The 14,250-nt window shown below is 35.0% G+C and overlaps 1 protein-coding gene across 2 annotated transcripts in view; it reads left to right on the top strand.

The window, feature by feature from the left end:
- NAP1L1 (nucleosome assembly protein 1 like 1) overlaps positions 1-14,250 on the top strand; it is a 36,758-nt gene that overhangs the window by 16,438 nt on the left and 6,070 nt on the right. For both annotated transcript variants that reach the window (XM_012801165.1, XM_012801164.1), the window contains exons 3-9: positions 1,390-1,475; positions 2,882-2,984; positions 9,531-9,672; positions 9,929-10,009; positions 10,843-10,971; positions 12,492-12,563; positions 13,621-13,750. In XM_012801165.1, the coding sequence (XP_012656619.1) occupies positions 1,390-1,475; positions 2,882-2,984; positions 9,531-9,672; positions 9,929-10,009; positions 10,843-10,971; positions 12,492-12,563; positions 13,621-13,750 (743 nt within the window). The remainder of the gene's footprint in view (positions 1-1,389; positions 1,476-2,881; positions 2,985-9,530; positions 9,673-9,928; positions 10,010-10,842; positions 10,972-12,491; positions 12,564-13,620; positions 13,751-14,250) is intronic.

Raw genomic sequence — 14,250 nt, forward strand, 5'->3', positions numbered from 1 at the left:
CCTGCCACAAATGCCTGGCTATTTTTTTGTTACAGTTTAGCCAGGGCTGAGTTCGAACCTGCCACCTTCAGTATATGGGGCCGGTGCCATACCCACTGAGCCAAGGCGCCGCCCTTAATTAATGATCTTTTAAAATTTTTGTCTTTCAGTTAACCCCTTATGGGGACCCCTGTTGCTCAGTGGTTAGGGCACCAGCCACAAGCTTTGGGGCTGGTGGGGCCAAACCCGGCCCGGACCTGCTAAAAAAAAAAAAATGAGAATAGCTGGTGTTCTGGTGGGCACCTATAGTTCTAGTTACTCGGAAGGCTGAGACAAGAGAATCGCTTAAGCTCAAGATTTTGAGGTTGCTGTGAGCTATGATAACATGGCACTCTACTGAGGGTGAAAAAGTGAAAATCTGTTTCAATTAAAAAAAAAAATTTATGGCACATCAGTTGAAAATCACTGCTCTAAGCTGACCCTTGGTCCATTGTGTTTGCTGGTGCTCTATCCAGCACTTCTATATTCTAGAGGGAGAGGAGAGATTAAGATCAAAAAGGCTTCCTAGTTGTCTACAATATTAAAAGGATACCTCAAAGTTCTGTACTACTGCTTTTTCATCTTGCTGCCAAAACTTAGGATATAGTCAGATCTAGCTAACATGTAGACTAGGACGGCACTTGTGGCTCAGTGAATAGGGCATCAGCCCCAGCCAAACTGCAATAGCAAAAAAATAGCCAGGTGTTGTGGCGAGTGCCTGTAGTCCCAGCTACTTGGGAGGCTGAGACAAGAGAATCACCTAAACCCAAGAGCTGGAGGTTGCTGTGAGCTGTGATGCCATGGCACTCTACCGAGGGCAACAAAGTGAGACTCTGTCTAAAAAAAAAAAACGAATAAATAAATTTTAAAACTATAAATAAATGAATAAAAAGTAGACTAGGAAATAATAGACTTTTAGCTTACTGTATTGCTAATCCCATATAAAATGAAGATGTTATTACTAACAAGGAATATTATGAATCAGTGGATATTAGGTAGAAAACACGCACTTTCTGATGTCAGATTCTCCTAGAACCCACAAAGCACAATTTTGTGGAATCAGTGGATACTAGGTAGAAAACACATACTTTCTGATGTCAGATTCCTCCAGAACCCACAAAGCACAATTTTTAAAGCTTGAAAAGTACGAACTTTTTATTTGACCAGATGCTTTTAATGAAAGGTTTAAGTACTTGAAATTTGTTACATATGAAGGTAGAAAACTGAATTACCTTTTGAATTTTGTATTTCATACCTTTGAAAGAGGCATACTAATTTAGAAAATGAATTTAAGTTTTTAATAACTTTTTTCGGTTATTGGTACATTTGAACCTTGGTGTGATATATTGGTGTGATACTATGATATTGTAGCAAAGAACAGTGTGAACTTGATCAAGATTTGGATGATGTTGAAGAAGTAGAAGAAGAAGAAACTGGTGAAGAAACAAAAATCAAAGGTATTATTTTAAATTACTTCAGGAGCCAGTGGCTGCTGGCACATGTCTTCTAGAGGATAGTAATAAGTACCATTTCCTTTTGTTTGGACCCTTGTTCATTGTCCACTTTATCCACTGGTTCATACCTCCAGTTTAGTACCAGTATGTGTGTCTATGTGTGTCTGGTGGGTGGGAAGAGAGGGAGTGGTAATAAGGGAGGAAGGTATGGATATCGAAACCTTTAGTGAATCACCAAAATCACTGTTTGCATCCTCTACTGTTGGAGTGACATGGTGTAGCAGTGTCAGACAGCTACCCATGAGTTTTGCTTTTAAACAGTATGTTTTATGTTTATAGACAGCATGTAGTCTGTCTTTTAAAAAATTAACTTTTCATTCATCCAAAGGAAAACTTCATTTATCAAATGTAGGCAAAAATCATTGAAAATTTAGCAGATAATTTGTAAAAAGAATGATTGTAGTGGTGGGGAATCTTACTGCTTTAGGTTATTTATTCCCTGTAGATAGGAGCCAAGAATGTTAAGGTACCACATGACTCAACTTTTTATTTTTAAGCCAGATGGAAGTTAATTGTGAAAAGATTTCTGAACTTGTAGATTTAGCTTTTATTTCGCAATGTTTCTTAACAGATACAGGACTGTAAAAAAAAAAAAAAACAGATACAGGACTGTATCCTCAGTGACCAATATTGATATTTCCAAATGCTTGTTTTGATTATCATGGTAGTACATCATTCTAATTGAATTAATATCAGAAATAAATTAGTCCTCAAAAACATAATTGAAAATTAATAGCAATTTTGTATGATAGCTTTATTAGAGAAGATATCAACATAAATTTTCCTTTGCGTAAATTTAAGATTATATTTATAGTGAGTATTTAAAGGCCATTGATAAAACCAAGTTTTTTTTGACCATCTCAACTATTAACATTATTCATACACCTATACATGTACTACATAAGTGTTAAACATTCAGGTCACTTATTTGGTCTTTTTCCCAGGCTTAAAACTGTCACTGTATTTACAGTTTTCTAATATGTATTATCTGCCTTCAAAAGACTGCCAGGGGTCATTAGACAGGCATCTGGGTGAAGCTTTGAGCTTTCCAAAATGCAAGGTGGGTGAACACAAGATAATAGATTAAAGTAGAGTATAAGATTAAAGGATGTTGTTCGTAAGTGGCTTTGAGAAATGCTGAGCTGTACAAATCATTAGGAATCTGAACTATTTCTGAACATTGGGTTTTCCTGACCTAGAGTGTATTTAGCTTGCTCTGCCCATCTCTACTCACATATAGCAGCAATTTATAGGTTAGTTAGGGAAAACTTCATGAGATTGGATTGTCCTATTAAAAAAGCATTACATTTCATAAAATCCTTCTTTCGATGCCCTTTTTTTTTTTAAAGCGCGTCAGCTGACTGTTCAGATGATGCAAAATCCTCAGATTCTTGCAGCCCTTCAAGAAAGACTTGATGGTCTGGTAGAAACACCAACAGGATACATTGAAAGGTACAAGTTCTTCTTTTCCATAGTCCTTATTTATCTTTCTGTGATCAACATTGCAGGTGTTATCTATTTTTAAGACCATCTAGAATTTGTATACATGGTAGTGGAAACTTAATGTCTATTAATTAGCATCTAGTGTAGGATTATTGGAAGTTTAAAATTTTCTTAGTACCACCTGTTTACACTGGGCTTTAAAGTTGATTTTGGTTCAAATCTATGGGAAGTATACTGATCTTAACCATTTCTGAGATTTGTTTAGAGGTTTGTCATAAAAGCACAAAATTAGAAGAAATTTAGATTCCTTATGTAATTCATTGATGCTATAAAATCATTTAATAGCCTTATTCAGCTTACACAATTTTTTTTTAAACTTAGCTTTGTGATTTTAAGGTCCATTCAGGTTTCTATCTATATCTAGTTTCTAAATGTTTGCCAGATTTGCTGCATTGTTTTTGCTATGTTCTAGTATCTGCTTTTCCCTTAACGGACTCTGATCTTTGTCAATGTAAATTCCATTGTGACGGATATCCTTGTATGTGTCCTCTTAAGGAACTGTAAGAATTTCTTTGGAGTATGTACTTAGCAGTGGGATTGCTATTTATAGGATGTACGAACCTTAAAGACTCTTAGCATGATTTCCAGAAATAATGTACCAAGGGCATGAAGGTTGCTCTTTATCTTTGCATCTCTATCAGCAGTTGGCATCACCCAGTGTTGTTTCATTGTTTTTTATTTTTAAACCAATCTAAGAGTTACGGGCTTATTTTGTTTGTATTTGCTGATTTCTCATGAGTTTTCAGCTTGTGAGCCTTTTAGGTTACCTGTTTTTACCTTTTTTTTCTGAGACAGTGTCTCACTTTGTTGCCATGGGTAAGATGCCTAGAGTGCTGTGGTGTCGTAGCTCACAGCAGCCTCAACCTTTGGAACTCAAGTGATCCTCTTTCCTCAGCCAACCAAGTAGCTAGGACTACAGGTTTTCCTCATAATGCCCAGCTATATTTTCTATTTATAGTAGAGACAAGGCCTCACTTTGCTCAGGTTGATCTCAAACTCCTGAGCTCAGGCTGTCTATCCACCTGCCTCGGCCTCTCAGAGTATAAGATTACAGGTAGGGGCCATGGGCCTGGCCTCCCATTTTTACTTTTTGTCCATTTTCTTATATATTTTTTAATGTTTTATCTTAATTCCTTTATCAGATTAAGACCTTGCAAATAATATATTGTGTCATTTCTCTGTTATCCATTGAGTCCTCTGGTAAATAGAAATCCTTAATTTTTATTTTAGTGAATTATTTTGCCCTGTGGATCATGCTTTTCAAGTTTAAGTTCTTCCTGGTTCCTTCTGTATTTCCTATTGCCTAGTTTTACCTTTCATATTTAGGACTTTAAGCCTCTAGAGTTTATGTTTGTATTTAGTATAGGGAAGCATTCAGTTCCCTTTTTCATCTTAATTCTCCCCCCCCCTTTTTTTTTGTAGTTTTTTTTGGCTGGCACCAGGCTTGAACCCATCACCCCCGGTATATGGGGCTGGCCAATTCTTCCTCATTTATTTGTGTGCCACTTCATTGCATATCAAGTTCTTACAAATACCTGTGTTTGTCATTGAGCAGGGCTCTTTGTTTCATTGGTCTTTTTGTCTCTTCTTTTGTCATTGTCACATTTAATGACTAAAATTGACTTTAAAGTATATCGATATTTGGCAGGACAACTTGCTTCTGTTCATCTCTCCACCCCTCACCCCAAACCATGATCTTAAGATTGACCTAATTATAAGTAGACCTTCATCCCACGTATTTGACAGTGAAGTTTTCATTAAACAAAACAAGGAAACCCCTAAACTTTTAATAAGAATTACACTGAATTTTTAGATTGACAGAAAATTATATCTATAAAACTGTCTCATCCATATACTTGTATTCAGATCACATTCTGTGTCTTTCATTATGACGTAAGCATTTTCTTCTGTTAATTTCTGTGTATTTTATTTGTGTTGGTATCTAGAATAGTATCTTTTTTATTATCTTCTAGTTGACTGTTTTCAATACTTAGAGGAGTACTTTTGATTTTTTTTTTCAAGTTGATGAAGTTGATCTTAATCCAGTAACCTTGCTAAATTTATTTTAGTAATTTGTTTGACCCTCCCTCCCCAAGATCTCATCAGCAAATAATGGCAATTTTAGCTTTAAACTTCCACATTATACCATATACTTTATATGGTATAAACATTTATAACATTGTCTAGGTCTTTCACTTATTACACCATAGCGTTAAAAATTGGCTTCTTCGTCTTATTTCCATTAGTATTGCAAATGAATATAAAATCTCTCTATTAAATTCTATGCCTATTTACTATTGTTTAATCTGATTTTTCTGTATCAATTAAGATGCTCTTTTGAACTTTTTCCTATTAAGCAAATACTGTATGTTTTGGAAGTATTTGGATATCAAGCTAGCCTTGCAGTCCTGAAATAAACTTAATCAGGATGTGTTATTGTTACACAATTGAGTAGTTAAAATTTTAGAGTCTTTATTCCTTAGTGAAATGAGCTTGTGTGTACATTTCGAGGTATGGTAATACTTAATGGTTCTAGAGTCAAGGTTTCAAGTGCTTAATGAAATCAATTGGGCTGCTTTTACAGTGCCTCCCTCCACCCTTTCTGCAGCAATTTGTGCATAGTAAGGTGGGAGTTAATGATTCCTTGGATGGTTGGTGGAATTCTACTGAATTTACTTGGTTCTTTGGAGTTTGGGAATTAGAGGTCCTGGCTATATTTTTTCCCCTCTTCAATATACTTATTGGTCTATTCAAGTTCTGTCTTGTGTCAGTTTTGTAGTTTTTTTCTTTTAGAGACAGTCTTTAGCACCCTCAGTAGAGAGCTGTGGCGTTACAGCTCACAGCAACCTCCAACTCCTGGGCTATTGTGATTCTCTTGCCTCAGCCTCCCAAGTACCTGGGACTGCAGGCACCCACCACAATGCCTGGCTATTTTTGTTGTTGTTGCAGTTTCCCCGGGGCTGGGTTCCAACCCACATCCTCAGCTTATGGGGCCAGTGTCCTACCCACTGAGCCACAGGTGCCACCCAGTTTTGTAGTTTTAGATTCTTAAACATGAATGCATTTTATTTAGATCTAAGATTGGTTACAGTTCCTGATGTTTAAAAAAAACCTGACTTTTTTTTTTTACTTTATAAATCTAGTACAACTAGTTTTGTTAGTTGTCTTGAATCTTATTAATGTTTCTTAGAACATTAACATTTGCTTTTGATTTTCTTTGTATTCTTTGCCCTCACTTAATGATTTCTGGCTTTCATGTTATTTCCTCTCTTTAGATTTGCCCTATTCCTTTTTCTAATTAAAATTGAGTGCATAGTTCATTTGATTTAATCTGTATCCTTAATACTTTGGTTTTTATAAATGTGTATAAAGATCTATATATGGAAGTTGATAGCTCAAGCTTACTAATTAATTCAGGTTCTCTTTATTTCTGCTTACTGATTGATCTTATAGTTTCTGGGAATAGTATGTTAAAAATCACTGATTAGTTTATCTTTGTTATATTTAGTTGTGGGTTGATATATTTTGAAGCCATATTATCAGGTATATATAATGTGTGATCTACATACCTTGTTCTCTTGTTCATTTTACTGATGTGTGATGTCTTGCTCTGTATTTTATGGAGTATTTTGGGCATAAATTCTTTTAACTTCTAGTATGAATGAATGTTGGCTTCTTTATTAGTAAGTTCAGCTCCTTTACATTTCTTGAAAGTTGTATGTCATTGGTTTTGGATTTACTACTGCCATCTTTCTCTGTTTTTAAGTTTATTTTGCTTTGCCTCTGTTTTTAGTCCTTTCCATTGGGTAGATCATATAGTCTTCTAGTTCTAAACTTAATGGATTCTGGTTTTTGTTATTATGGTAGTGGCATATAACCTAATACCTAAGTTTATTTACTTCTATTGCTTTCTTAAATTTGCTAATACTGTATTGTTTATAAATGTACTTATTCTGGTCCTCTGTTTTTTTCTTTCAAGGCAACAGTGAAATTAACCAAGATATTTGATCACACCCATACATTTATAATTCTATATAATCTCCTAGATTTGTGGGATCTCCTACCCTCTTTTCAAAAGTTGGTTTTAATAATATAACAAGTATTTGTGGCATTGCCTTCCGAATCCTGGTATACCTGATACAGTTTTTATCTTGGTTTCATATTTAAATAAGCATTTAACTGGCTATGAAATCATAAATTGGGAGTTTCTTGATTAACTTAAAGAATACAATTTATTTTTTTCTTATTTTTGTTTCTTTTGAAACCTGATATTTGGTCTGTTTTTGTTTTTCTTTGTAGGTTCTTTGCTGTTTCACTGAATCTCTTTAACATTTTCTTTAATGTTTGCTATTCATAAATTTTATTAATATGTTTGGGGATAGAGCAAAGATTTTCATATTGTTTTAAATCTGAGAAATTTATCATTCTCAACTCTTAAGATAATCTCCCCTTCTCTGTTGCTACTTTTGTCATTTATATCAGAGATTCCTGTTTTCTGTCTTTCATGCTATCTTCTGGGAAAACTTTTCAATCTCATGGACTTTTTCTTCAGTTGAATCTATCCTGTTTATCTTATTTGTTGATTATCTTAATTGCTGTATTTTTCATACTACTTTGTTTTAGATTTCTTGGTCTTATTTCATATTAATATTTTTCCTCATTTCTAAATCTTACATTCTTGTTTAAATTTTTAATCTGTCTAAATGCTGCTTCAGTTGATAATTATTTCATTCTTCCATAGAAATTATACTCTTGAATGTCTATTTTGGCCTTTGAGCTCAGGCATGCTGGGTAATATATCATCAGTTAACCTTAATGATGAGTATTTAGGGGAGAAATGAAAGTCAGTCTGAGTTTGTGAGTTTAAGAAGAGGGCAGGATAAGCCTAAGTAGAACTCTGAGGACCAGGCAGTTTTTCTGGTCTCTTTGGTCTAATGCATTATAACTGAAAGGACAAGGTAGAGTAGTGACTACTTGAGGACTCCAAGCCAGTCCAGGTTTCATCTATTCTTCATGTTATTCTAGGAACCCTGACTTTGGGCTCTTGTGATGAGTGAAGGAGACAATGGTTGTTGCATGGCCAGAGCAGAACTCAGAAAGCATTTTTGGAACAATGCCTTCTTCCAGCTTGTCCTCAACTGCTATCTACGCTGGTCATACCCTCTGCTTCTGGGTTGCCATTTATGCGTACCAAAGACCGCTTTCGGTCTTACTTTGCTTATGGGGGGGAGGGGGTGTATGTGTGTGAGAGAGAAAGAAATACTTGTTTCCTTCTCAATTTTAAAGTTTCTAGGGTTAGTTTTGGGACAGAGTGGCAAAGAAAGTCAGAAGCTCATGCTAGTTCACTTTGAAAGAGCATTGTTTTTTACTTTTATGGGAAATAGAAGATAAAGTATTTAGGTGTTTGTTTTTTCTTTCTTTCTTTCTAATCATAATAAAAGTTATTTGGTTCATAAAAATTTGTCTATGGCAGCACATTTTAATCCTGAAGTTTATATCTGATGCATCAATTTCCTAAAGTTAGGTAAATTTTGAGCGTGAATATTTTTTGGATGGTAGAGGGGTTCATTCTTCAAGGGACTCATAACCTAGAATGTATAACCTTTTAAAAATCAGTGCCCTGTGGTGAGTATGATATATGGATTATATCTCAACAAAGCTGTTATTTTAAAAAATCCATTTCCCTTCTTCATAATATAGTACATTCTTATTTAATGTATTTTCAAATTACAAGTTAAATAAGAAAACTCAAATAGAAAATAATGGTATAGGACATCACCATTTTCCTTAATATATGTATGCTCCCCTGCTTTTTCATAATAACTAGTATAGGTGAGATACAGGTATTAAAGAAAAAAGAAAAATCCAAGCAACCATTGTTATTCTGTTAAGGTGGTTAGTCCTTGACTTTAACATCAAAAGCTATTTGTATTTGACTGTTAAGATGCTAGCAATAACAAGTCTAACACCGAACTTGATTACACTTAAAGATTGAAGGTTGACATTATTATTTACATTTTCTTTTGAGTTTACCTGGTTAAATTTCCATTTATGAAATATTTTATGGTTAAGGGATCAATATATCTATTTTGAGTTTTAATTACTTTGAACATACCTTTTGTTTCAGGTAGGAAATCTATCATTCACTAACTTTTTTTTTTGTTGTTAAATGATAGCTGTATACATTAATGCAAACATGGGGTACAGTGTAGTGTTTTCATATACAATTTGAAATACTTTCATCAAGCTGGTTAACATAGATTTCATGTCATTTGCTTAGTCATTGTGTCAAAACATTTATATTCTAGTTCTAGAAAAGTTCACTTGTACCCTTGTTAGACAGATATATAGGTGATCTTTCCGGTCACCCTCCCACCACCCAGCCGCCCTTCTTCCCTCCCCCATTCGCTAACTTTTATGCTTCAATTTCAGTATGACAAAGGAACTAGGACTTGTTTCCCTATGATGATGTGTAACTGATTTCTAACCTTTTAGCTTGCCTAGGGTAGTTAAAAGACGAGTGAATGCTCTCAAAAATCTTCAAGTTAAATGTGCACAGATAGAAGCCAAATTCTATGAGGAAGTTCATGATCTTGAAAGGAAGTATGCTGTTCTCTATCAACCTCTATTTGACAAGGTAAATGTTTTCTACTGCTTTAATTTATCTAATATTCTGGAAGACAAACTCTGGAAATACATCATATAAAAAAAGCTTGCAAGTGATTAGTCTTTAGACCTATCACTGAGATGGTTATTGAAGGTACTTAGGAAAGTTATCAATAGCAGTTAAGGTTATAATTAAATCTATAGGAGTGCTTAATGAAAAATGATTAGTTTTTAGTGTGGATGCCAATGTTATCCAAGCCTTTTTTTTTTTTTTTAAATCATTTTAGCGATTTGAGATTATTAATGCGATTTATGAACCTACGGAAGAAGAATGTGAATGGAAAGCAGATGAAGAAGATGAAATTTCGGTTAGTACCAACTTTATTTTAATATGTTTTTTGATAATAAAATCTAATGAGTTGTCTGAAATGTTAGCATTTGGTGATGGAGTATAATACATATATTATATAGTCAGCGGTGTTACTCTACCTAAGAACTGTTTTCATTTTTGTAAGATTGTGTGGCTAAGCTACTGCTCAACCTGGTATAATCTATACCAGTATCATTTTTTTCTTATGTTTTTATAGTATTTAAGTATTTATATAGTATTTAAGTATTTAATTTATAAATTCATATAAACTTTGAACTTCATGATGATAGGTGTAGAATTTTTCCTGTTTTTTTCGAGTGAGGAAATGGAGGCTTTTGACTGACTTGCCCACAGAGAAAAATGACAGCGGTATTACAGATTCAGTGATGTGTTACATGACCGAACTCTGTAGCATTGTATTTAATGTTGATTGTTAAAGAGAATATAATATATAATATATTTTAATTTAGAATAGCTTGGGGTGAGGCACTAAACAAAGTTTTCCTTTTGCTTTTCCTGTTTGTCTTTGTTTTTCGTGAAGGTTTTCATTTTTTTTTTTCCTCTACAGTGGTTTTTCTTATAGCTATGGGAAAATCACTATAGTCTTAGTGATTCTTTGGAGGGATGTAGTAGCAGTAATGTTGATGAAACTAAGGTTTGGTATGGGTAACAGTGTTTGCACAATCAGACTAAAACTTCTCTGGCTGAAAGTGATGATTGGTGATCCTGGATTTCTCTACTTTTGACCACTGTGTAAGTTAAGGGGATGTACAAGAGTTTATCAAGAAGTCTGTTCCATGTATTCAATAATGTGAATTGTCACTTAATAAGGAGGAGCTGAAAGAAAAGGCCAAGATAGAAGATGAGAAAAAGGATGAAGAAAAAGAAGATCCCAAGGGAATTCCTGAATTTTGGTTGACTGTTTTTAAGAATGTTGACTTGCTCAGTGATATGGTTCAGGTAATTTTATTCATAAAAACAATAGTTTATGTCAAGGGTAAACCTTTGAAATAGAAATAGCTATGATGGACTGGGTGGGAGGCTGAGGTAGGTAGATGCTTGAGCTCCAAAGTTCGAGACCGGCTTGAACAACAGTGAGATCCCTGACTCTACTAAAAATAGAAAAAGCTAGCTGGGCATGCTGGCACATGCCTGTGGTCCCAGCTACTTGGGAGGCTGAGAGGCAGAAAGATCTCTTAAATTCAGGAGTTTGAGGTTGCTGTGAGCTAGGCTGAGGCCATGGCATTCTACCTGGGGCTACATATCTCAACAACAGCATCAACAAAAAGCTATGATGACTGTTTTCTTCAGTGTTGAACTTTCTTTTTTTTTTTTTTTTTTGAGACAGAGCCTCAAGCTGTCCCCCTGGGTAGAGTGCCGTGGCATTAGCTCACAGCAACCTCCAACTCCTGGGCTCAAGCGAGTCTCCTGCCTCCGCCTCCCAAGTAGCTGGGACCACAGGCGCCCGCCACAACGCCCGGCTATTTTTTGGTTGCAGCCGTCATTGTTGTTTGGCAGGTCCGGGCTGGGGATACGAACCCGCCACCTTAGGTGTACGTGGCTGGCGCCTTAGCCGGTTGAGCTATGGGCGCCGAGCCCAGTGTTGAACTTTCTAGAATGATTGCTTACTTTTGAAACAGCTAATATCTGTAGTAAAAAATTATAGCTTTGATTAATGCATTTAAATAAATTACAGTTATTTTTTTAAATTATGTAATAAAATAGTTCTATTGATAATTATTCATTCTTAACTGGTGTTTTTTCATAGCCCTGTGTCTTCTGTCTTTACAGGTTTAGGGTAGGGAAGACAATCTTAGTTTTCAATTGTTTGGCTTCTCCTTAAAAAGTTCTTTTCTGTCCAAAATCAAAACTATTCCACAAGAAATTTACATTTTAAAAGAATATTATAGAGATGTTTAACTCACAGTTGTCAACATTCTCTGAAACCATCACAGATATCACCTTCTTTGGAAAACTTTGCCTCTCAAGTATTTCTTGAGCCACTGCCATCTGCTTTGTAGTCCACGTTGCCTTGTCTTGTGATTGTTGAAAGTTACACTAAGAAAAAGAAATGACCTCAATACAATTGCTTCTTATTGCATTTCTATTTTAGCAAAGTAGAAAAGTCTTGAGCAGGAGGAAAGGAGCAGCAGCTGGAAAATGGCAGTATTTACAATCAGGAAACATTTTTAAAGCAGATATGCCTAATTTAGACTTGGTTTTATATATTTCATCCCATTTAGTCTATATAACGGTATAGTTCTCCACTTAGTCACTTTTTCTCTACTGGTGAAAGCAGACCCACAGTAAAAACTAGCTTCAATATAAGCTACAGTCCGGATAGTTAAGTCTTAAAAAGTTCATGATTGTATAAAACTTTACTAAAAATGTATCATGTCAGTCAACTAGTGTCTGTAGTAACAATACAAACCCTAAAATGCCATGTTAGGTACTAATTTTTATTATTTTTTAATTTGAAGGAACATGATGAACCTATTCTGAAGCACTTGAAAGATATTAAAGTCAAATTCTCAGATGCTGGCCAGCCTATGGTAAAAGAATTTTAAAATATTTACAGTATTATAATAGATGCTTACAGGTAAAGAATGGACCTTTTTAAAAAGAAGTAACTTGGCTCGGCTCCTGCAGCTTAAGCTACTAAAGCGCCAGCCACATACACTGGAGCTGATGGGTTCGAATTTAGCCCGGGCCTGCCTAAACAACAACCATAACCAAAAAATAGCCGGGCATTGTGGCAGGTGCCTCTGTAGTCCCAGCTACTTGGGAGGCTGTGGCAAGAGAGGCTTAAGCCGGGGAGTTGGAGGTTGCTGTGAGCTGTGATGCTATGGCATTCTACCCAGGCGACTGCTTGAGTCTCTGTCTCCAAAAAAAAAAAAAGTGACTATTATTCAAGAGTTAGGGGTGGAGATGATAAGAAATTGATACTTGTTATTGTTTTCATTGTATTAAATAAGTACTTATATGATAGTATTTATTTCTTTTCTTCTTTCTGAATAAACTATTTTCAAAATTCAGACAATCCTTGATCCTGGATTAAAGTAGATACAAGAAAAAAATACTTATTCTGTATTAAAAGACATGTGCCTGGAGTATTGGAGGGCCTCTACTCTCCCATGAGCAAACTCCTCCCAAAACTACTAGTCAGCTATGTACAAAACTACTGTACTTAAAGAGGCTGTAGATATTTATAGTTGGGCTTTTTCTGTGTCAAGCTCAGGTTCTAGTTTACTATTTAAACACCCCCTTTGTGAGGTAAGTAGAGAGAAAAGGAGACTTGGTCAGTTAAGATGTGCCCATCCTATTGTGTAAATATGTTTACAGATGACTTTACAAATGACTGTTCCTTTAGTTAAAACTTACTCAGTTAAATTGTATTTCAACTGTGTTTTGCTTTTAATGTGATTTAGGGTTTATCTGACAGTCTTTCCATTCTTGAAATTATATTTAGAGTAGAAAAACCATGGTAATGTTATTCTGAATTTTATATATGCTTTTAAAAAACACAGAGTATGCTTTATTTACTTAAAGCATTGACAAAATTTATTATGTAGGAATTTAATTTTTATACTTTATTTTTTGTTTTTAAAGAGTTTCGTCTTAGAATTTCACTTTGAACCCAATGAATATTTCACAAATGAAGTGTTGACAAAGACATATAGGATGAGGTCAGAACCAGATGATTCTGATCCCTTTTCTTTTGATGGACCAGAAATTATGGGTTGTACAGGGTAAGTTTAATTTTATTACTTTAAACAGAATGTTATATCAGTTTTTGTTTGTACTTATGAGTTGTGATAGTTGGTATTTTCAGTTGCCTGTATATGGGGTCATTAGGATAGTTCTGAGATACACAAAAATCAAGCAATACCAGTAAGCTGGGCAAGTTGCATGGGTGGATCAGAAAGGATGCTGTTGACTTGTGTTTCTTGGAAGTGAAATAATGGACCATAACAGTCTTTCTCAAAACATTTGTAGTGACCAATGCATGTACATAGTTTATATCTAGACATTTTATTTTCTGAAATGGGCTTAACCATTTTCCTACAATTCTCCTTGGGCCTATAACTATAACATTTTTGCAAAGGAGTGCCTCTTTAAATTTGTTACACATTTATTTTTAAAACTTGTTTAGGTCGGCGCCTATAGCTCAACCGGCTAAGGCGCCAGCCACGTACACCTAAGGTGGCGGGTTCGAATCCCCAGCCCGGACCCGCCAAA

The sequence above is a fragment of the Otolemur garnettii genome, unplaced genomic scaffold, assembly GCF_000181295.1.
Source record: "Otolemur garnettii isolate 467f Iridium unplaced genomic scaffold, OtoGar3 scaffold00007, whole genome shotgun sequence".
NCBI lineage: Eukaryota > Metazoa > Chordata > Mammalia > Primates > Galagidae > Otolemur > Otolemur garnettii.